The following is a 22,437-nucleotide window of genomic DNA, read 5'->3' as shown; positions in this document are numbered from 1 at the left end:
TGGACATGCACCTACGATGACAATTTCAGACCCCTCTATGATTTCTAAGTGGGAGAACTTGCAAAATAGCAGGGTGTTCAAATACTTATTTTCCTCACTGTGTGTGTGTGTATGTATGTATATATATATATATATATATATATATATATATATATATATATATATATATATATATATATATATTATATATACACACATATATATATATATATACACACACACACACACACACACACACACACACACACACACACACACACACACACACACACTTTTTTCTTACAGTTTACAAATCAACTTATACAAGTCTACTGTGAAACACATTGACACATTTTTCATAATGAAGTCTTCTAATATTATTATTTAATATTTTGTCAAATCAACCACCCTGAATTAGCATCAATCTGAAATAACAAGAAAAATGAACAGCTCTGCATGACTTTCTGATTTGATGATGCCAGTAGCTTAATTAAGCACCAAATACTAATATAGCAGGTAAACATGCAAGACATTACAGTAGGTCTTACCTTTAGCTTGGAATTGTGAGCAACAGCTGGTGAGTTGTCCTCTTTAGGTGGTATGTGTAGCTCCCATTTCCCAAACTCCATCTTCTTATATGGGTGAGAAAATTTATCCCAGCCATCTATTGAAAAAAATATTAATTTGCACTTAACTCAACTAAAAAAGTCAAGGCATTTTTGTAACCTGTTTTTCATTTTACTTTTTAAAAAACTATATCCAAACACTGTGGAATAAACCTATCAAACTGCCTATTTCTGAACCACAATATTTATAGGAGAACCACTACATCTTAATATTCTGAATGACTGACGCATTTTTCTTCCTGTCAAAATAAAGATACTTGGCATGCTGTTGGTTTGTCAAAGATTTATTCCATTATCAAACTACTGTGTACATTTCTACAACAAATAAAAAAATCTAATAAATTATTTGTGTTCTATTTCCTGGTTTCCTTTCTTTGCATACATAGTGTTGATTCAGCATAAGGAAAAAACTGTGTGACTGTAAATTTCTTTAAACAGGATTTTTGTTTGCTGGTTTGTTTGTTTGGTGCTCTGAATGGTTCCTTCAGTCACATATGTGTTTTAAGTTTATTTGGGGGTGGGGGGTAAACAAAATTGACATTTAATATACATTAGCCTGCAAATCATTTTAAACTTATTGAGAATGTCACCCAGAATCTAAATAATAATAATAATTAAAAAAATAATAAAGTTGACGAAGTAGTCTGCAATATTTGTATGAAACAATGGCTATGCTCTGTAGTTCATAAAACACAATTATGAAGATTCTTTTTGGTCGATCAGAAGTGATGAAACACATAATACTTAGATCACTATAAAAACAAACTAAGCAGACAGTGACATTTTTCTCTTAACCATCATCTAAGATCATATGAACATCAATGCCACAAATTATTCATTCATCAAAACTAATTTAAAGGGAGAAAAGAAAAATCCTTTTTGGTTTCTTTTTAACAAAAAACACTTTTAAAAATTTGAAAACAAAGAGCCTGTCATTCAAAAATAATATTATTTTGCATGTGAACATTTAAGAGATGATAAAAAAAATCTCCATCTACAGTTGCACATAAACCTTATATATTTTTTTTCCACAATTACAAAAGATACCGATATAAAATGAGAATTTGATTGGAACAGAGATAATAGCTCATAGGCTTCATCTGCACAAATCTGTTTTTAATCACGTAAAGAATATACTGTATTAGCCAAGGCTTTTTTATGTGTCATTGCACTAGCTTTGTTTTCACTGCTCTAAAAGTGAATAAAGAAAAATGTATATTTGGCTTAACAGCAGGACACAGAAACAGGAAACCCAGGATCCAGAAAAGGATGGAAACTAGATGTTTTAATCAAGGCACTAACATTGACCGAATGACACAATCGACTGAATGCTTCAACACTGATAACATTTCAATTGATAAACCTTTAGGTAAAAGAAGAAAACTTATACATACTGAAGTCTCCAGTTAGGAACAGAGCTTCAGCCGCTGGAGCCCACTCTTTAAAGACGAGGCTGTTGTCCGGCAAGCGATGTGCTCCGAAGGTTTTATAGCTGCGTGTGAACTGATCAAAGCCCCCTTCAGCCTCCTCCAGGAGCATCAACTGCTTCTGAAACAAACCATATCTGCCAAAACACGGACACAAGGGGAGATACACATCAGTAAACAAGAATCGACTAGGACATAACCCTGCTATTCCCACCTTGAACACATGAAGGGCTATAGAAAATGTTGTGAAAAATTAATGGGGTTGATGGCCCCCAGGCTTCAAAACAGTGAAACACATCTGTGAATATAGATTATATAGATTATACAATTCAAGGACATACTGTATAGAAAGTCTGTTGCCTGATTCTGCAGGGAACTTGTGAAAGTTCAAGCTGAATAATGAAGAATTTAACTATGCAAACCAATAAAACAAAGATATTTTTTATATTATTTTACAAGACACCAGTACAAACTATATAAATTTTTAATGACCACTTAGGAAAGAACTATAGTTCACACTACAAACAATACTAAAATATACAAAACATGTTTTTTTTTTTTTTTTTTTTTGCACAGATAGAACTAATTTAAATTCTGCTTTGCCCAAAGTCAAAGTGGATCAAATTTGGATCAAAAAAGCAGTTGAGAAAATGCTGTAAAGTGAAAAGGGAGTTTAATGTCACAGGTCATTTACCATGGCAAGACTGAGCAAAGCAACAAGGCACAAGGTAGTTATACTGCAACAGTAAGGTCTCTCCCAGGCAACGATTTCAATGCAGATTGGGGCTTCAGGATGTGCTGTTCAAGCTATTTTGAAAATGCACAAAAAGACATCAAGTGTGTTGAAGACTGTAGGGACAGTGGTCCGCCTCGAAAACTTAATGCAGCGGATGAAAGACACATCATGCTTATTTCCCTTCAAGGTAGAAAGAACTCCAGGTGTGCCATCAGCAAAGAACTAGGAAAAGCCAGTGGGACCCAGGTACACCTATAAACTCTTTGGAGAAGTTTGGTGAGAAATAGTCTTAATGGAAGAAGTGTGGCCAAAAGGAAATTGTCAGGAAATGCTTTGGTCTGATGAGTCAATATATGAACTATTTGGCTGTATAAAAAAAATAAAAAAAACAAACAAAAAAAAAAAGTTGTTGCCAAAGGGCTGCAGAGCAGTAAAATAATGAGCCCAACAGTGAAGCATGGTGGAGTTTTTCTGCAGGTTTGGGACTGCATTCCTGCAAATGGATTTTATTCTGCAGCAGAACAATGAATACAAACCAATGTATTTAAGAACTACCTTCAGCATAGAGAAAAACAAACAAGCAGTCACTCTTAGTGCCAGTCCCAAGCCCAGATAAATAGGGAGGGTTGCGTAAGGAAGGGCATCCAGCGTAAAAACATTTGCCAAATCAAACATGCGGATGATCCGCTGTGGCGACCCCTAATGGGAGAAACCGAAAGAAAGTATAATGTACAAAGTTCTTATTAAAAATACTTAATTCTTGTACATGAGTAAAAGTAAAAATGCTTGAAAAAAGTAAAGCATACTCCTTTTACATTTCTTCTCCAGTAAAAAGTGCAAAGGTACTTGCTTTTGAATGCTTTTAAGTATTGATCTATGAAAACTATTTTACATTTAAATAATTGATGCAATTCGGTGTTCTCTTTTCCTGCACATCATAGTTTTTTAATGAGAGTTTTTATTGTGGAATTCCCTTCCTGTACACAAACTCTGGTAAAAAACCGTGGGGTTACTGCTGTGGTCTCGATACGGGTTCTCATTTAACTTAAGCTATATGGACAAAAATACTAGGGCACGACTTTTACAGTCATACAGTATGTGGTTCTTCCCCGAACTGTTACCACAACATTGGAGGCAGACAATTACACAGAATGTTTATGGAGGCAGTAGAATTAAGTTTCCCCTTCACTTAAACTAAGAGGCCGAAACAAATTCAGCTCCATAAAGATATGATTTACATGGATTGAAGTGGTAGAGCTTGAGTGCTTGCTATAGAGCTCTGACCTCAACCCTATTAAACACCTTTGGAATGAATTGGAACGTTTACTGCACCCCAGGCCTCCTCACTACATCAGTGTCTGACTTTACTAAAACCCTTGTGGCTGAATGAGCACAAATCTCCACAAGCACACTCCAAAATCTCATGGAACATCTTGCCAGAAGATTGAAGGTTATTATAACAGCTGATGGGAACAAATGTGGAATGGGAGGTTAAAAATGCATGTGCAGGTGTCTGCAAACTCTATACAGTGTATGTATTTACTTAAAAGTAACAAGGAAAGTCATGGTTTTTTTTCTGCAGTGAAGAAAACATTTCAGAAAAAAATGAAAATACTTCAAATGTACAGACCTGAAAAATGTATTTAAATTGCATTAACACAATAAAGTGCAGTAGAATATTGCTGGAAAATTTCCAATGACCTGCATTTGATCCTCAGTTAGTCAGTTACAGTGACAACGCAGATCAAATCATGTGTAATGTGCAAAAACACAATCACACAAACAGAACATATTTTATTTGCCATTTTTGTTTTAGATATTTTTGCACAATTAATTTATGAAAGAAAAATAACTGCATATTGAAGGAGCTTTCTAACATGAAACACTGTTAATCCATTGATGAGAAGCCTTTTTAATTAATTCCCAGTACTTTGGATGTACTTACATAATTAGGTAGACAAATAAAGCTATCACAAATAAATCTCAAACTTTTCAATTCCCAGTGCCAACAAGAGATAATAAGCGTCTGATGATTTGTGTTACTGTAATACCCAATATATACACGCACATATATATATACATGCATACATACTGGGGATGGTAGGATTCACTGGTTCATCGGTACATCTGCATAAAAGTTGAGGTGTGATGCCTTGATTTACAAAAAAGTGTGCATGGAATACAAGTTGGCATTTAAATGGTGATGCATCGTTTTTACGTTCGTAAATCGCTATTTTCCGCAGCGGCCATATATCAGGCATTGTCTACTTCTTCACTCTTTATTATTATGACTGCGAAGACACAAGAATGCCTCAACGAATATACCAATATTTAAAACTTGCCCATTCCAGATCAATATTTTTGTTGTTAAATACATATCTAGATGTTAAAAACATATAGAAAATATAAAACCTGCATCTTACAGCTCTGTCTAAACTGGTGATCCTAAAAGCCTCTGCTATAATAATAATTGGGTGAACTGTGAATTGAATGGAGGACTGCCTTAGTAGCGCCCAATAAATTGCTGATATTCTTGGCATGTCCCCCGGCTTGTGTCCCAGCTGATTAGTCTGGAGAAGACATCCAAAACTGCATCTCAATCAGCCTGTCAAGGAGATTTCATTGGAAGCTGATTTCCAACCTAGTCATTACTGAAAGGCTGCGGAATCAAAACTTGGGCCAACCTTATTATTAGTAATAATGAGTGCGCAAATGTTGTCCTTGATTTCCTCTTCTGCGTGTTTCCTATACGACACTTCCTACAAACTAAACCAACGTTTTATATTAGCTTACCTCATGTCTCCTCTCAGGCAAAAGGCCTATGCTGTTTTACTCAAACACTCCCATTTTTCCCCAAGAATGCACACACATTGGCAACTTTCTTTGTTTTCCCGGCGTGAGGTTTTAAAAATTCCCTAAATTCAGCAATGCGGAGTACGACTAGTACCGTAAAGATCTGGCATTGTGTGTTGAGATTTCTTACACTGATGACAAATCACCCTGAGCTTTATGTTCTTTTTAAAAGCAGCACCTGAAAGTGTTGCACAATGTACTAAAGACAATTGGATAAATGACCGCACCCAGCAGAACAAGGATTATTATTTTTATGGGAAATCACATGCACATGCCTCTCTCCTTCTGTTTCTCCCTTTTACTCACTTGCTTTCTCTCTTATAAACACACAAACTTTAATCATTCAAGAGAAACTCAAGACAGTAAAGACACTCAAGATTCTGCACTTTATAACTAAATTCCTCATTATCAAATTAGCAGGAAAAAGATTATAACCTCAAAAAAAAAAAGAAGAAAATTTAGCACCCAGCAGGATTTAGAACACTGCAACATCAAACTGTAAAGTTAGTTTTTTTTCTTGGCCTTAATTTCAAAGCAATGCAGGAAGCATATTACCGTTCTCTACCAGAGTTTACTGGTTAAAGTATGATGAGTTTTAACCACAATAAGGATGGAAAACAGCACAATAAAGAAAAACCATTAAAGGCTGGTGCAATGCATTACCACTATGATACAGTAAAGATCCGGTACCATAGGATTCTAGGTACAATATAACTTTTTTTTTTGTAAAAGAATAAATAATACTTTTTATAATCTTTCTGATTTTATAAACATTTAATTTTGGGGCTGAGCCACAAAACCAGAAGATAAATTTCTGATGTAATTTACAGTATATTATCTATTTAATTGTTTGATAGTGTAACTATATTGTTTGCTTCTTTTCTTTTTTATTTATATACTGTAGTGTATATATTTGCTCTATGCCTCTGCTTTATATTTGCGCATTTTTCTTTGCTGCTGTAACACTGTGGGCGGTATAAAGGTATATCTTATCGCTTATCTTATATTATAAATAGTAAAGATTTAAAAGATTTTTAAACCATATATGTGGAGTGTTCACCATTCAAGACCCTGTGAGAGTTGTTACAATTAGAATAGAATATGTGTGACAGTAATCACTTTAATATTATCTATTTGACTTGCAGCCGAAATTACTGTTAGAGCTTCTCCTAATGAAACTTAATTACCTCCGGACCAATCAGGTTTGAGAATTCTCTTTGCACTAGGTTAAAAGCAACTAAATACCAGCTCTGTCATTTCTGTACTGAAGATAAAGATATTTTAAACACAGCAAAATGCTACACATTAGTTTACAGTTCATACGGTAAATTAAAACAGGACACCATGTTTTATATCTCACAACGATAGAGATAAATCATATATGATTAATCATATTTTAATCTTGACCATGATATTTTACTTCCTCTAATTCATAGTTTCAGCAAGTTCATCTAATGTTAGCTAGCAAAACAGTTAAACTTATTTTGGATGCTGGAGTTGTGAAGCAAGAGCACTTCCTGTTATGCCACCATTACCTTACATCCCATCAATTGCATTTACTAAATCAATTTAGCTCAAGTATTATTCTGATTAAAAATTGTATAATGTGTGAACTAGCTTACATTCATTTTAAGTCACTATTTAATCATGGTTATGGTGTTATATATTAAATATCTAGGGAGGTTTGAGAGAATCTACAGCCCTGTGTTTTTGGAAGCTTGGAGGAAACCCAAGAACCTGGAAGAAAACCCACACAGATACAAAGTCTTTCTCAAACTCTGCACAGACAGAAGTCTGAGCTCAGGACTGAATTGAAGTATACACACAATGAGCAAATGTGTTTTGTAACTCAAACTAGACAAATGGCAGATGAGAACAATGTGAAATAAATGCGGGCTTGTGATGTACAGTTCAAAAGAAAGCTGCGTTTTATGTGAAAAAAACAAAAAAAAAAAAAAAGCATTAAAATATACCAGACAGTGGTAAGAATTTTAGATAATTGCCAATTATAGGTGTATATCTCCCGCCAAACAAAGGAGAAATGTTAATGTAGAACAAAAGTTCTCAAAATGTAGCCAGTTCAAAGAAACAAACTAAAAATGGGCTGAATAATTGCAAAAAAAAAAAAAAAAAAAAAAAAGAAAGAAAAGCAAGAAGGAAAAAGCTTGAGTGTTTGCCAGCAGTCTTTAAGTATTCAGCTCACCCTCTCTCTATAATGTGCACAGGTGTTCAATGCAAGCCTGAGTGAAGAGAACAGCTGGAGGAAGTGTGAGCTCACCACAGAGAACACAGTCACACGGCCAGGACGACATGGCCAACATTTTAGTCCAGTCAACACTGTGGCATTACAGGGACAGCAGGGGAGTTAAATTTTGTTCCTGGCTAGAACACTGAAGAACAGTGTAACTCAGTAAGGCCAAGTGAGCTTAAATATAACAGACACATTGCCATGAAGACATCAGCAAAGTAGCAAGACTGACCCCAACCCCCCGGACAGAAAAATAAGATATTACAACACAAAAACTCTGGGCCAAAACAAAAAAAAAACAAGTCTAAAATGTCAGTCATGTTGGTTCAAGATTCATAAATAAAAACAGGACACTGTATTGTGAGGAAGATTGGTCTAAGGTTATGGCTTAGTACTGTGTATATATATATATATATATATATATATATATATATATATATATATATATATATATATATATATATATATACACACACACACACACACACACACAGTACTAAGCCATAACCTTAGACCAATCTTCATTATTCAAATGAAAATATGATTTTATATATATATATATATAAATATATATATCATATTTTCATTTGAATAATGATATTTTACTTTATAAATGCATCAGCAAGCATTATTTAGAGGAGTTCATCTAAAGTAAGTTAACTAGACATGATTGAACCCTCGATGCTGGAGTTTTGAGGCAATACCATTTTCCACCATTGCATCCAATCAATTAAATTGTTTTCCTTTGAAAGTTTTGGTTTGGTTCAACAATTCTAACAGCCATGTTGCCTTGAAGCCGTCATGCAATGTAGCTCGGCTGATCATCCAGACAGAAATATATTTGCAAATATTATGACACAATTAAGTCAAAAATGCCTGGGTCAACAAAATGTATTGTAATGCAAACACCAAATTTGAAAGATGCACATTATCAATTAAAATTCTCAAATCTTTAAGAAAAGCATTTGAGTGCACAGCTGAGGAGAGAAACTTGTTCCTATAAATGGCTTATGCTACAGCTTTCTCAGCACCTCTGTAACCAAAAAGAACACATTTCTTATTCACTTGTGAATAAATGAACTCCGAGTAGTGCCTAGAGTTTGTCTTAACCTGGCTGTAGATTACGATTGCTGGCATTAACAGCAAATCCTACTTGTCCTCCTGGGGCCTGTCTCACGCAGGCCTTGATCAACAGCTCACTCGCTGCAGTCAGGATCCACGTTTAATCTGTTGTTATCAGAATTAGAACCACTTTCTCACCAGATTTACATGCAGCCCAGAGAAATTTATATGATTTTATAGGAAAAGCTGTAACACCTCAACCCATCCCTCCCCCAAATGTCAGCAGCATTTGATTGGTTAGAGGGTGTTGATTAATTTTCTATGGAAAGATTTATATGAATTTGGTCATACTAATAGGTAACAATATTATACATTTATGGAATTTGGCAGACGCCCTTATCCAGAGCAACCTACAATTATCTCATCCTTACAACTGGGCAGTTGGAGGGTTTCTCAAGGACACAGAAGTGGAAACTTAGTGCTGGTGGGATTTGACATCATAAACTTCTGATCCAAAGTCCAACATCTTAACCACGGTGCTACCTCTTTCCAAATGTGTGCGTATAAAATTTTTCCAAAGCAAGATCTAGCACAGGGGAAATAATAGCTTGATAGTATGAATGATCAGAAGGTTGCGAGTTAAAATCCCATAACCACCAAACTGCCACTGCTGAGCCTTTCAGCAAGTCCCTTACCCCTCAATCGCTCTGGCGTATAAATGAAATAATTGCAAGTCACTCCGCATAAGGGTGTCTGCCAAAATGCTGTAAATGTAAATGTGACATTTTCTTTGAGAGAAACAGAGTTTGGAGTGATTCGTAACATAGCTGTTGAAGTGTTCTTAAAAAGAACATAACTGTATTTTGTATCTAAAAAGAAACAGTTAAAGGAATAAAGTGATAACAGAAACGATGAAAGAAATATTAGGCGTTATTACAAACAGATAACAACGTTTGCAGAGAAATAAAACCTTTCATAGCTTTAAAGCACAGACTGTTGTGGTTTATTCCATGCTACTTTCTGTCATCTAAAGCCTCCATGATGACTTTATTATTGACAACAGGAAAAAGTACAGATATTAATCATTTCAATTCGATGATCTCTGAAATTCTCCTTGTAGTTTCTGTTCAGGGTTTTTCGTTGGATGGAGGCGATATTGGATAATACCACACACTAATCAGAATGATTAATATACAGTGGAACCCGGTTATGTCGATGTCCTAGGGGGTTGCCAAAAAGCATCGAGGTAACCGATGATCGTGATAAACGAAAATCAATATGGCGGCAATATATTAACGTGCTTGAAATTTCTTTATGTACATGATGTGCGTTAATAAATGAGAATGTGCATGCACGTGTTTTTGGAGGTTTTTTTTTACACAACAGCGTTGCCGCGATTTGTTTGATGAAGGCATGCTATAAAAATGTACATACAGTACATGTTTGTTATCTGTCAGGAATCCACCTGCCACGTCCCCTTCGGCGCCCCCTTCGGCGTGGCAGGTGTTCTCTCGGCCGCTTTCTCTGAAGCTCCCGGCTTCAATCGCGCACATATGGTGCTCGTTTAGCATCATCACCAGCTCCTATTTAAACTTCCACACTCTCACTGTCCGTTATTGTTGGTATATGTTGGTTCACGGCGGTCGTTGTTATCGCGCACTCTCTCAACGACTGCTCTTTTCTTCCCAAAGCGCACCGCGGATCCCCCCCCCCCCCCCCCCCCGATCCTGCCGGTGTTCATTCTATGCTTATGCTGCTCATCCCACGTTCTCCTGTGTGCTGTTCAGCGCCGCGCTTCTACTTTCGCCTACCGTTCATCGCATAACATTTAACAACAAAAGGCATTTGTGCACTAACTAACAGCAGAGATTCACCAGTATACAATACAACACATGTAGCATCTGTAAGTCTTGATTTTTCCGCCACTTTCGCGAGTTCTTCTGCGGCTGCACAGTGTGGCTCAAGATAACTGACGTTAAATGGCAAAATTTTTTTCCCCTTCTGCTCGAGATATCAGGGTTTGCCGTCATAAAAAAGTCGACATAACCGATAAAAAATGCTAAGACAAAGCGAGAATTTGGCGGTTTCACTTCAAAAACGTCGACTTAATAGGGTTGTCGAGTTAACCGAGGTCGAGATAAGTGGGTTCCACTGTACTTATCTTAACCTGCTTGAACCCGTACACAAAGACTGGGTTAAAAATTGACCCAATCCTGGCTGATTTCTGTCCTGTTCACTCAATATCTGTGTTGCAAAACTGCTACCATCTAGCACATTTAAAACCCATTACTAAAAATTCAATGTTAATTAGCCTAATTAGTTTTACAGAAAGTATACTCTATTGTTGTACAGTATATAGTTTGCAAATAATGACGGAATAAAATTTAGTTTCTGAAATGCATGTGGAAGGAAAACGAGAGGAAATTGCATAAGAGACAAGTACACTTTACTGCACACCGAAACGTTCTCATGTGTGGCAATACAATTTACACAATTAGTTTCGGGGATAAACATTTGAACAGGAGCCCTGCAATCGTGCATAGAAAGTTCTTTGTATTAGACCGTTTTATACCTTCTTCAACTTTAGTTGTCATCAGAATAGAGTGTATGAGTACTTTTTTCTGCTTCAGTGACAATTTGACAGTGCAGGAGCGTCGTTTCGACACACGATACAATCACTGATCTAAATCTATTAAACTTATGTCCAGCAACTTATTTAAAGCATGATATTTGTTAGTTCAAATTTAGGCAAATGATCTTATTTGGTAAAAACAAACAAACAAATAAATAAAAAGAAGAATAAAGTTTGTGTTGTCTGAAAGTTGAGTGGACTATGATGTTTGCAGATGATATTATTATTTGTGGTCAGAGTACGGATCAGGTTGAGAAGAGCCTGGAGAGGTGGAGGTATGTGCTAAAGATAAGGGAAATGAAAGAAAAAAAAAAGTTGTCTGAAAGTAGAGAGGTACACAATGTGGACAAAGGTTTTTGGAAACCCGATTTGCTTTTTTTAACATCTGATTCCATATTAAGTCCCCATTTACTGCTAGACTATCTCCACTCTTCTAAGAAGATGTTGCACTACATTCAGGTTGTAAATATTTGTGCTCATTCACCAATAAGAATGTTAGTAAAGTCAGGTACTGATGTAGGTGAGGAGGCCTGGGGTACAATTCCAATTTGATGTACCAACTCATCCCAAAGATGTTTAATAGGATTAAGTTCAGTGCTCTAGAACAGATTACTCAAGATCTTACTCCATTAAAATGTAACCTAAATGAACCTCAGGGGTAGTGTTGCGCTGGAACAGGTTTGGGCCTCCTAGTTTAAGTGAAGGGAAAATCTAATTCTACCGCATCTAAATACATTCTATACAATTGTGTGCCTCCAATATGGTGGTAACAGTTTGGGGAAGAAATGCATATGACTAGAAAAGTCAAGTGTCTTAATTCTTTGTCAATATATTGTATATTGAATTATATCTGCATTCCAGAATTCAGCAACAACAACATGCAATGTAATGTTGACACACACATATACATACATACACACGTATGCTTGCTTATATATATATATATATATATATATATATATATATATATATATATATATATATATATATATATATATATATATATATATATAACACCTCATCAGTGAAGCATGGTGGTGGTAGTGTCATGGCGTGGGCATGTATGGCTACCAATGGAACTGGTTCTCTTGTATTTATTGATGATGTGACTGCTGACAAAAGCAGCAGAATAAATTCTGAAGTGTTTTGGGCAATATTATCTGCTCATATTCAGCCAAATGCTTCAGAACTCATTGAACAGCGCTTCACAGTGCAGATGGACAATGACCCAAAGCATACTGCAAAAGCAACCAAAGAGTTTTTTAAGGAAAAAATGTGGAATGTTATGCAATGGCCAAGTCAATCACCTGACCTGAATCCGATTGAGCATGCATTTCACTTGCTGAAGACAAAACTGAAGGGAAAATGCCCCAAGAACAAGCAGGAACTGAAGACAGTTGCAGTAGAGGCCCGGCAGAGCATCACCAGGGATGAAACCCAGCGTCTGGTGATGTCTATGCGTTCCAGATTTCAAGCTGTAATTGACCGTAAAGGATTTGCAACCAAGTTTTAAAAAAAGTGAAAGTTTGATTTATTTTTGATGATTATTATTCTGTCCCATTACTTTTGGTCCCTTAACAAGTGGGAGGCACATATGCAAACTGTTGTAATTCCTACACCGTTCACCTGATTTGGTGTAAATGCCCTCAAAATTAAAGCTGACAGTCTGCAGTTAAAGCACAACTTGTTCGTTTAATTTCAAATCCATTGTGGTGGTGTATAGAGCCAAAAATGTTAGAATTGTGTCGATGTCCCAATAGTTATGGACCTGACTGTATTTCACCCGTGTAACAGACTTTGTCTTTCGTTAAAGCCTGTGTAAAGTTCATTAGTTTCAGTGTAGACACTGCGGCTTATAGACAGGTGCGGCTTATTTATGTTCAAAATAAAATGTTTGTCAAATTCAGTGGGTGCGGCTTATATATAGTTGCACTTTAAAGTCCGGAAATTACGGTACTCTTGAATGAGCAACAAAAAGTTTTTGCCTCTTAAATAGGTAGAAATTTGGCCTTTGCCCTTAGACATTGACCTACAGATGCCCTCATGAGCTTGCTGTATCTGTGCTACAGTAATACCTGCATTCATTAACATTAGGTCAGTGAAGAAAAGGTCATATTCTCAAATTGGTCATATTCTGTCTCTGTAATGACTCCCTCTGATATTTAAGAATAGCAAACCATCTGTAAATAAAACGAGCTTCCGTAAAGAGCCTCAGAAACACATTTCATTCAGAACGATTTCGCTAGTTACCCAGAGACAAGGGAAATTAATGACCTTTAATATTTTTAGATCCTTGAGAGACATTAGATCCTTCAAAGTTAATTAAACAGGAATATGGCACCTTGTCACAGGTCTCTGTGGCAATAACAGTAAAACAGTCACATGTTCGGAAATGATTAGGGATGACTGACTGTTCGGTATGAATATTAAAGGATCTTTTGTTCACTCAGGTCATGTTAAAGGTTGTTATGCAACATTATTGTCATAATCATTCCTGATGAGGCATGATTAGGAGTTTGGCAAATTGTAAACGCAAATTCTGTGAAGAGATGGCTGACAAAAATCTTCAATCTGCATCTTTATCGGATTACATTTCATGGTATTTGTTTTGCAACAAGGAAATATATGACCATATCTGTTTAGCCACGAGTCACTTCAGCATATAGTCTCGAGAGGTGTACAAACACACATTGATAAATGAAACAACGTAATCCTGAACATCATCTAATGCTAAACTCTACCTATTATGATTCGTATGGAATTTTTTATTCGAAAATAAAAAAATTTTTGGAAACGCAGACACTGATACATAATCTAGCCCAGGAAAACCAAATAAAAATGTCGTAAAATGATCCGTCATCTGACATTTTCCCAGCAACTCTCCAAGTACAATTATCCTATATTAGCTTGTTATTTGCAGATTTGCATTTACTGTAATCTACCTTATGAATCCACTCTTTACCTACACCTCAAGTCACTGCACCCTCATTCCCATTTATTTCATTTAACTCAAAGTGTAAACTGTATTTACTTACTAATTTACAAATGAAAATACTTATTATTCTTTTTCTTTCGCACTAAATTTCGTAACTAGTTGTTCTTAAAATTGTACAGTATTACAAATGTCTCAAAAACACTTCCACCCTTTTATACTCAATAAGAAATCCAGGGTTTTCCCTGGTGAGATATTTTGGAAGACTACTAAATGAGTATTTTCTGAGTAAAGGCATTGCTAGTGTGGTTAAAGAGCATATTAGTCCATTAATATATGCTTAATACTCATTTTTGTTTAACAGAGATCAGATGATGGAGGGTCTTTAGCGTGTAGTAGGAAAGCTTTTGCAAGTCTTAAATGTGTTCAATTGTGGGAGTCTTGAGTATGTGGTCTGACTGTGTCTGGATTCAGAAGGGAAGATGAGAAATTTTCTTTTGTTTATTGCAGGGTTGCTTTGATGTAATTTGTTATAAAATGATCTGCTTGCATCACTTTTTTTTTTTTTTTTTTTTTTAAACGTACGAGTTTATTAATCGGTTATCTAAAAGCATTACCGGATCATCATGCTCTCTACCTGTACAGAATGATCCTAAATATTGCATCATAGCCTTGTGTGTTTAATTAAATGTCAATGGCTATTTGAGCCACTGTTTGGATGTTCGCTACACTTCACTGTGTCTGTACTTGTACTATGATAGTGATAAAGTTAAATCGAACCTAGCAAAACTTATATCCTGTAAAAGCGCATATAATGCAAACATAAATAGTGCAAAATTAACAAGTCTAAAAGTCCATGCAGCTAAAGAGAATACTGTATGTATCTATATGTATCAAAACGCTAAGCCTTTATTCATTATTTGGGCCTCTTTTGTTTGTTTTATGTAAGCAGTTATTTATTTAATCACTTATTAATTTATTCAAAATTGAAGAGGTATAAAGCTTTAATGTCATTGTAGTGATACAACAAAATTAGTTTGGCAACTCTCTGAGACCAGCAGCAAAAACAAAGAAAATGTGAGCGAAACAAAAGAATAGACAAAAGATAAGAGCACTAAAATATAATCATATGAAATACGTGATAGTATGTACAATGAAATATATGTGCAGTCGAACGCAAAGTAGGGCTGCAAAAGATTATCGATCAAATCAATATTAATTAATAATGAAATTCATTCAACAAATGCGTTTTTTATTTTAGTCGGCCTCTGCTCAAGTGTTCACACAGCTGTTTGTGAAAATGGCAGACAGTACAGGGTCAACCGGCAGCAGGAAAAAGTGTGCGTCCCAAGTCATCCAAACGCAAGGCATTTGGAGCATTTTATATTAAACGCAACAAAGAAAACAGTAACTGGAAGTTATGCAAAGCTGAGCTTAAGTGGGATAAAAGTACCACAGTGATGCACGGGAACGCAAAAAGTAAACACACTGGTGTCACGGATGAAGGCGAAACACAATACGTAAAGTATGGTAAATGAAAACTGTATAATCCTCATCATGTGAAAATGGTAAAGTTTAATGAGGTGATAGTGTAAACTTCAGAATTCAATTAAAACAGTGTAAACAAACACTAAATCTAAAAACAGCAAATAACAGCATCAACAAATTATAACATTTTTAGTCACTGTTGTGGTTTTTAGCAAACGATTATGCATTTGTACACCAATGCACATATTCTTTTTTTTTTTATCATGACTGTTAGCTTGCTGCATTTCTCCATTTTATTCTCTTTTAAAAGCATTTGTCTTCTACAACAGTAACTTATGTTTTTAAACATGATTTGCTTCGGTTTTACTACATTCAAATGCTTGTTTTAAATTTTTGTATTTAATTTATGCATCCTAGATTTTTATACATTCACTAATAAACAAAATATCTATTTGTTTTTTACAAAAATTGCCTAAACAATATTATATATATATTTTATGCACAGTTGTCAACTTGCCACCTACAAAATACAATATTAATGTTGATTTATACAAATTGCTTCACCCTTCATACTTAAATGTTTTTTTTTTCTTTTTACAAATAGAAACAATCCAGTATGAGAAAATGTGTAAGAAGGAAAAAAATCCCCCATGCACTCCTCAACAAGCAACCGCTATAAGCTTTAAAATATCTAAATTTAAGATAATTTACTTAATATGTGGCTTTTGCATTTATTGAGTACACTTTTTACATAAATACAACGGATTAGGGTTTTATATAGTTATAATAAGCAAAACATGTACCGTAATTTCCGGACTATTAAGCCCACCCAAATATAAGCCACACGCACTGAATTTGACAAAGATTTTTATTTTAAACATAAATAAGCCGCACCTGTCTATAAGCCGCAGGTTCCTACACTGAAACTAATGAACTTTATACAGGCTTTAAAGAAAGACAGTGTCTGTAACACGGCTTGTATCTAAACAGTAGCCTACCAAGAAAGTCATTGTTCACTGTTTTCCTCCTTCCTTTCACAACTATTTCTCTCGGGAATTTTTCTTTTGGCATCGTCGTGCGTTTAAAAATCACCATCGGTGAAGCTTTTCTCCCGATGCCGAGCAGCTCAGAACACAGGTGAAGTGCATTTTTTCATGCCCGGTTGTTTTAAGCATGACGAATGATTCGCATTTCCTGTAGACAGTCCGAGTGAGCGGCAGGTCAAACGTCAGAGGAACCTCATCCATATTTATGATGTGGTGCGGCCCGATTCAGTGAGAAGCATCTGATTTAATATAAAGAGCTTCATTGGTTCACCTGAACCCGTTCGGCAATTTCATTGGTCTAATGTTATGGGGTTCAGTTTTTTGGCTTGAAGTTTGTGAAACCGGGAAAAACCCAGGAAAAATCCATATATTAGCGGCTTCGTTGTTTAAGCCGCGGGGTTCAAAACGTGGGGAAAAAAGTAGCGGCTTATAGTCCGGAAAATACGGTAATTAAAAAAAATATAATTTTTTTTAAATCCGATTAATCGTCCAATTATCGAAATGATCTGTACTTGCAGCCCTAGAGCAAACAGTAAAGTGCAAAACAGTGCAAACATGATTGTCGGAATACTTGAAATATTGCACAAATTATGGCTACTAATGGCTGCTAAATAATAATAATAATAATAATAATAATAATAATAATAATAATAATAAATAAATAAATAAATAAATAAATAGCACAGTCCTTGGTGTAAAGTGTTTGGTGCATTAGCAGGAACATGGGAACGAGTGGCAGAGCGCTTGGTTTGTTACATTCGCCTAACAGCTTAACTTTTTTCCAGAAAACTTTTTCATTAAGACTAAGACATTTATAGAGATATTTATACATCTGGATTAAACCCATTCAAGTGACGTGACCATTAAAACAGGATAATACCATTCAGAAGTCAGTAACAAGCATTTAATGACGTGACAATTCAAACTCTAATGAGCACCATAGGTGTAGACACTCCAGGATACTGTGAACACTTTATTTAGCAGACAGTGCAGGACAGTCTGGTGATTCTTCTGCGTCTAACACATCCAACTACCCCTGATAATGACGTGTGCTTTATCGAGGAAAATAAGTGTGACTCAGTCCCTGCACTAGGAGTAAATAAACTCCACATATTTTAAAAACATGATCTTACGTGTGTTTATCTGGTATGAAAAGTCATTTTGAAGTACTGCATTAAAACATAATCAACGTGGAAAACTTCTCTGAGATAAACATTCAGACTGCAGCTTTAAAAGGGGCGTGACCTTGGTGTTACGTCACAAATGTCAAACTAGAAGGATGTAGGGTATGTAAAAAGAGACCCGCTAACTTAATCAGGAAGTGGATTAAAGTAATCAGAAATGTATACAAATATAAAATAAATCGTTGTATATGCCTCATCTTTAAGTGTGTGCGATTTCTGTGAAAAAAAAAGAAAGAAAGTGTGACTTAGCACAGCTAGCCCAGAAATTACCCGTAGAAATAAGTGGCCGCGTCCCAAATTCACCCTAGTCCTTATTAAAGTGCACTACATAGGATATGAATAAGCAGAGTTGTCACTAGGCCATACAGCTTATACAGAGCAATTTGGGATTGAACCTTCTGTTTGGAAAAGGATGCCTGGACAAACTTGCTCGGCACCTGACCTTCACGGTGACTGCACCATAGACTTTGCAGACCTCAGAGTAGTAAATGGTGTAGCGGTTTCTTCCTGTTTAAGCGCTAATTTATTAATAATAAAGGCTATTTTTAAGGACTATGTAGTTGTTAGACAGGAGGACGTCAGAGCGGTCAAAGACAAGTTGCTGTTCGTTTAGTCTGGTCTGAGTGCGCCAAGGCCGTTACGAACACGTACTGTGGTGCAAGGCGAAAACTTGAAAACACACTGTACCTCCTTTCATAGTCCTTCACATACGGTTTGAGATAAGGGTCCATTTGTAGAGGGATGTTGAATTCAGGAATAGAAAACTGGGCTTCTGTATCTGCCATGTTCGCTTCAGGTGAGAGCAATCGACCGCCGAGTGATTCGATTTAGCAGCGCTGAGGCTGTTGACGCGCGTTCTAGGTTCAGTGAAGTGGGAGGGGTCGTCCGAGCTCATCTCCTACTGGTAAACACGGATCACGTGACTCCGGGTAAATCGGGGACACTAACTGCGCACTTGGAAATAAAATCATTGATCATAAATACTGCACATGTGTAACTGTCATGAAATGTACTAATACTACATACGGTTTTTCTAACAATAATGCTCTAAAATAATAATAATAATAACAACAACTATAATAATAATAATTAAAGGCACATCTTTTAAAGGGGGCGTGTCCTGAGTGTGTTCGTCACACCTGTCAAACTTTAATAACGCTACATAATAATAATAACAATAGTACTACTAATAATTATTATTGATATTGTTATTATTATCAATTTGTGTTTATTTTTTAATTTGTTTGTTTTTTATCAATAATAAAATTTGGATTCGCAAGATCAAGACTGCACAGTGTTGAAAAGAATTTTATTCTACTTTTTTGACTATTTTTAATAGTCATTATACTTTAATAATGCTCATGTTAGATTGTGACATGATAAATAATTTAGAACTTAGAATTATTATTATTATTATTATTCAAAATGACTGTCATTTTGATTTGCAGGATAAAAAATTACACAGAAAGGTGCACAGAACACATTTATATATTTAATATTGGTTAAACTTTAATAATGTTGATATTAGCTATTAAACAAAATTGAAATACATGAGAAATTTGTCATTTGGGTAAACTTATATTATATACTTATCAATTATATAGAAACTAACCAAATATATTATACTTATAAAAAAAAAAGGGGGTCACCACAGAGGATTCTCCACATGTTTGATTTGGCACGTGTTTTTACGCTGGATGCCATGCCTAATACATCCCTCCCCATTTATCCAGGTTTGGGACCGGCACTAAGAGTGGCTGGGGTTGGTTCCCTGACCGGGGCTCGAACCCGGGCCGCAGCGGTAAGAGCGCCGCGGCCTAACCACTAGACCACCAGGGGACCTTTAGTAACCCAGCCATTAGGGTTGCATAAATGGTAAATAGTAAATGGAAATGGTTGCGTTGGGAAGGGCATCCAGCTTAAAACATGTGCCAAATTAAATATGCGGATCACGAATAAGAATTTCATACCGGATCGGTTGAGGCCTGGGTTCCAGCATGGTACCAGTGAAATTGGGCTACTGTTGGCCGAAGGAGGAGAAGGAGAGGAGGAAGAAGTCTACAGAGACGGCAGGAAAAGGAGAAGTTTAGAAGATTGGAGGTTAGAGTTGGTACTTTAAATGTTGGTAATATGACTGGTTAAGGGAGAGAGATAGTTGATATGATGGAGAGGAGAAAGGCAGATATGTTGTGTGCTCTGGAGACCAAGTGAAAAGGGAGTAAGACCAGGAACATTGGAGGTGGGTTTAAACTGTTCTATTTTGGTGTGGATGGAAAGAGAAATAATGTAGAGGTGATCCTGAAGCAAGAGTACAGTAAGAGTGTAGTGGAGGTGAAGAGAGTTTCTGATAGGGTGATAACTATAAAGCTGGAAGTTGAAGAGGTGATGATAAATGCCATCAGTGCTTATGCTCCACAAGTGGGTTGTGAGATGGAGAGGAAGAAAATATTCTGGAGTGAGTTAGACAAAGTGGTAGAAGGTGTACCTAGAAATTAACGATTAGTGATTGGGGCAGACTTTTATGGACATGTTGGTGAAGGGAACAGAGGTGATGAGTAGGAGATGAGTAGGTGTGGCCTTAAGGAGAGGAATGTGGAAGAGCAGATGGTGGTAGATTTTGCTAAAAGGATGGAAATGGCAGTGGGTAATACATATTTTAAAAAGAACAAGGAGCATTGAGTGACATAAGTATTGGTATTACTTATTAGTATTGCTTTGGAGGTGTAGAAGATGAAAAGGAGCGTGAGGTCTGAAAAAAGATTAAGATGGTGGAAACTGAAGGAGGAAGAGTGTAGTGTGAGGTTCAGGGAAGAGGTCAGACAGAGGCTCAGTGGTGGTGAAGAGGTGCTGGATGATTGGGCAACTACTGCAAAAGTGATAAGGTAGACAGCTAGAAAGGTACTTGGTGTGACATCTGGAAAGAGAAAGGAAGACAAAAAAACGAGGTGGTGGAATGAGGAAGTGCAGGAGAGCATTAGGGGAAAGAGGTTGGCAAAACAGAATTGGGATCGACAGAGTGATGAGAAAAGTAGGCAGGAGTACAAGTAGATGCGGCAGCAGGTAAAGAGGCATGTGGCGAAAGCCAAGGAAAAGGCATATGAGGAGTTGTATGTGAAGTTGGACACTAAAGAAGGAGAAAATGATTTATACCGATTGGCCAGGCAGAGGAACCGAGCTGGGAAGGATGTGCTGCAAGTAAGAGCAGTAAAGGATGGAGATGGAAATGTGTTGACTAGTGAGGAGAGTGTGTTGAGAAGATGGAGGGAGTATTTTGAGCAGCCGATGAATGAGGAAAATGAGAGAGAGAGAAGGTTGGATGGTGTGGAGATGGTGAAGCAGAAGGTGGATAGGATTAGTAAGGAGGAATGAGAGAAGCGATTAAGAGGATGAAGAGTGGAAAGTCGTTTGGACCAGATGACATATCAGTAGAAGCATAAATTGTTTAAGAGAGATGGCAGTGGAGTTTTTAACCAGGTTGTTCAACAAGATTCTGGAAGGGGAGAGGATGCCTGAGAAAAAGAGGAGTATGCTGGTACCGATCTTTAAGAATAAGGGGGATGTGCAGACCTGGAGTAACTACAGGGTTATAAAGTTGTTCAGTCACACCATAAAGTTATGGGAAGTGGAAGCCAGGATGAGAGAAGAGGTGACCATCTGTGAGCAACAGTACGGTTTTATGCCAAAGAAGAGCACCACAGATGCCTAATTTGCTTTTTAGAATGTTGATGGAGAAGTATAGGGAAAGTCAGAAGGAGTTGCCTTGTGTTTAGAGAAAGTGTTTGACAGGGTGCCGAGAGAGGAGTTGTGGTATTGGAGATTGATGATCTGCTGTGGCGACCCTTAATGGGAGAAGCCGAAAGAAAAAGAAGAAGAAACAAATATGTGTCAGAAGCCTACTGTATACCACAATGGACTTTATTATTATTTTTATTGTTGTTATATATCAAATAATAAATATGGTTATAGACTCTTTCCACTTCAGTTTGGCATGGGCTTTGATCAGTTATTCATCTTGTTCATTCATTCATCATCAAAGGAAGATCAGGCCAGACACAACACAGTTTATACTGAGATTACACATGTAATCTCTTTAATAGATATATTTTCATATAAATAATTTCTTGACACAATTCAAGATTCGTTAAATTTGTAATTACAAAAAAAGTGTGGCAGTGATAAACCTGAATAAAATCATACTATTTCTTCATGGCAAGAAAATGTAAG

At 36.3% G+C, this 22,437-nt stretch overlaps 1 protein-coding gene across 1 annotated transcript in view; it reads right to left on the bottom strand.

Annotated features, from left to right (window-relative positions):
- The window catches only part of gbe1b (glucan (1,4-alpha-), branching enzyme 1b), a 119,827-nt gene extending 100,706 nt beyond the window's left edge, over positions 1-19,121 (bottom strand). Inside the window, exons 1-3 of the mRNA XM_083548386.1 lie at positions 18,901-19,121; positions 2,000-2,169; positions 528-643 (exon numbers count right to left, since the gene is read on the bottom strand). Coding sequence (XP_083404512.1) covers positions 528-643; positions 2,000-2,169; positions 18,901-18,998 — 384 coding nt within the window. The 5' untranslated portion in view covers positions 18,999-19,121. The remainder of the gene's footprint in view (positions 1-527; positions 644-1,999; positions 2,170-18,900) is intronic.
- Positions 19,122-22,437: the final 3,316 nt, after the last annotated feature.

The sequence above is a fragment of the Silurus aristotelis genome (genome assembly GCF_946808225.1).
Source record: "Silurus aristotelis genome assembly, chromosome: 8".
NCBI lineage: Eukaryota > Metazoa > Chordata > Actinopteri > Siluriformes > Siluridae > Silurus > Silurus aristotelis.
Note: the sequence above shows the minus strand (reverse complement) of the source record. Positions and strands in the feature narration are given on the sequence as shown.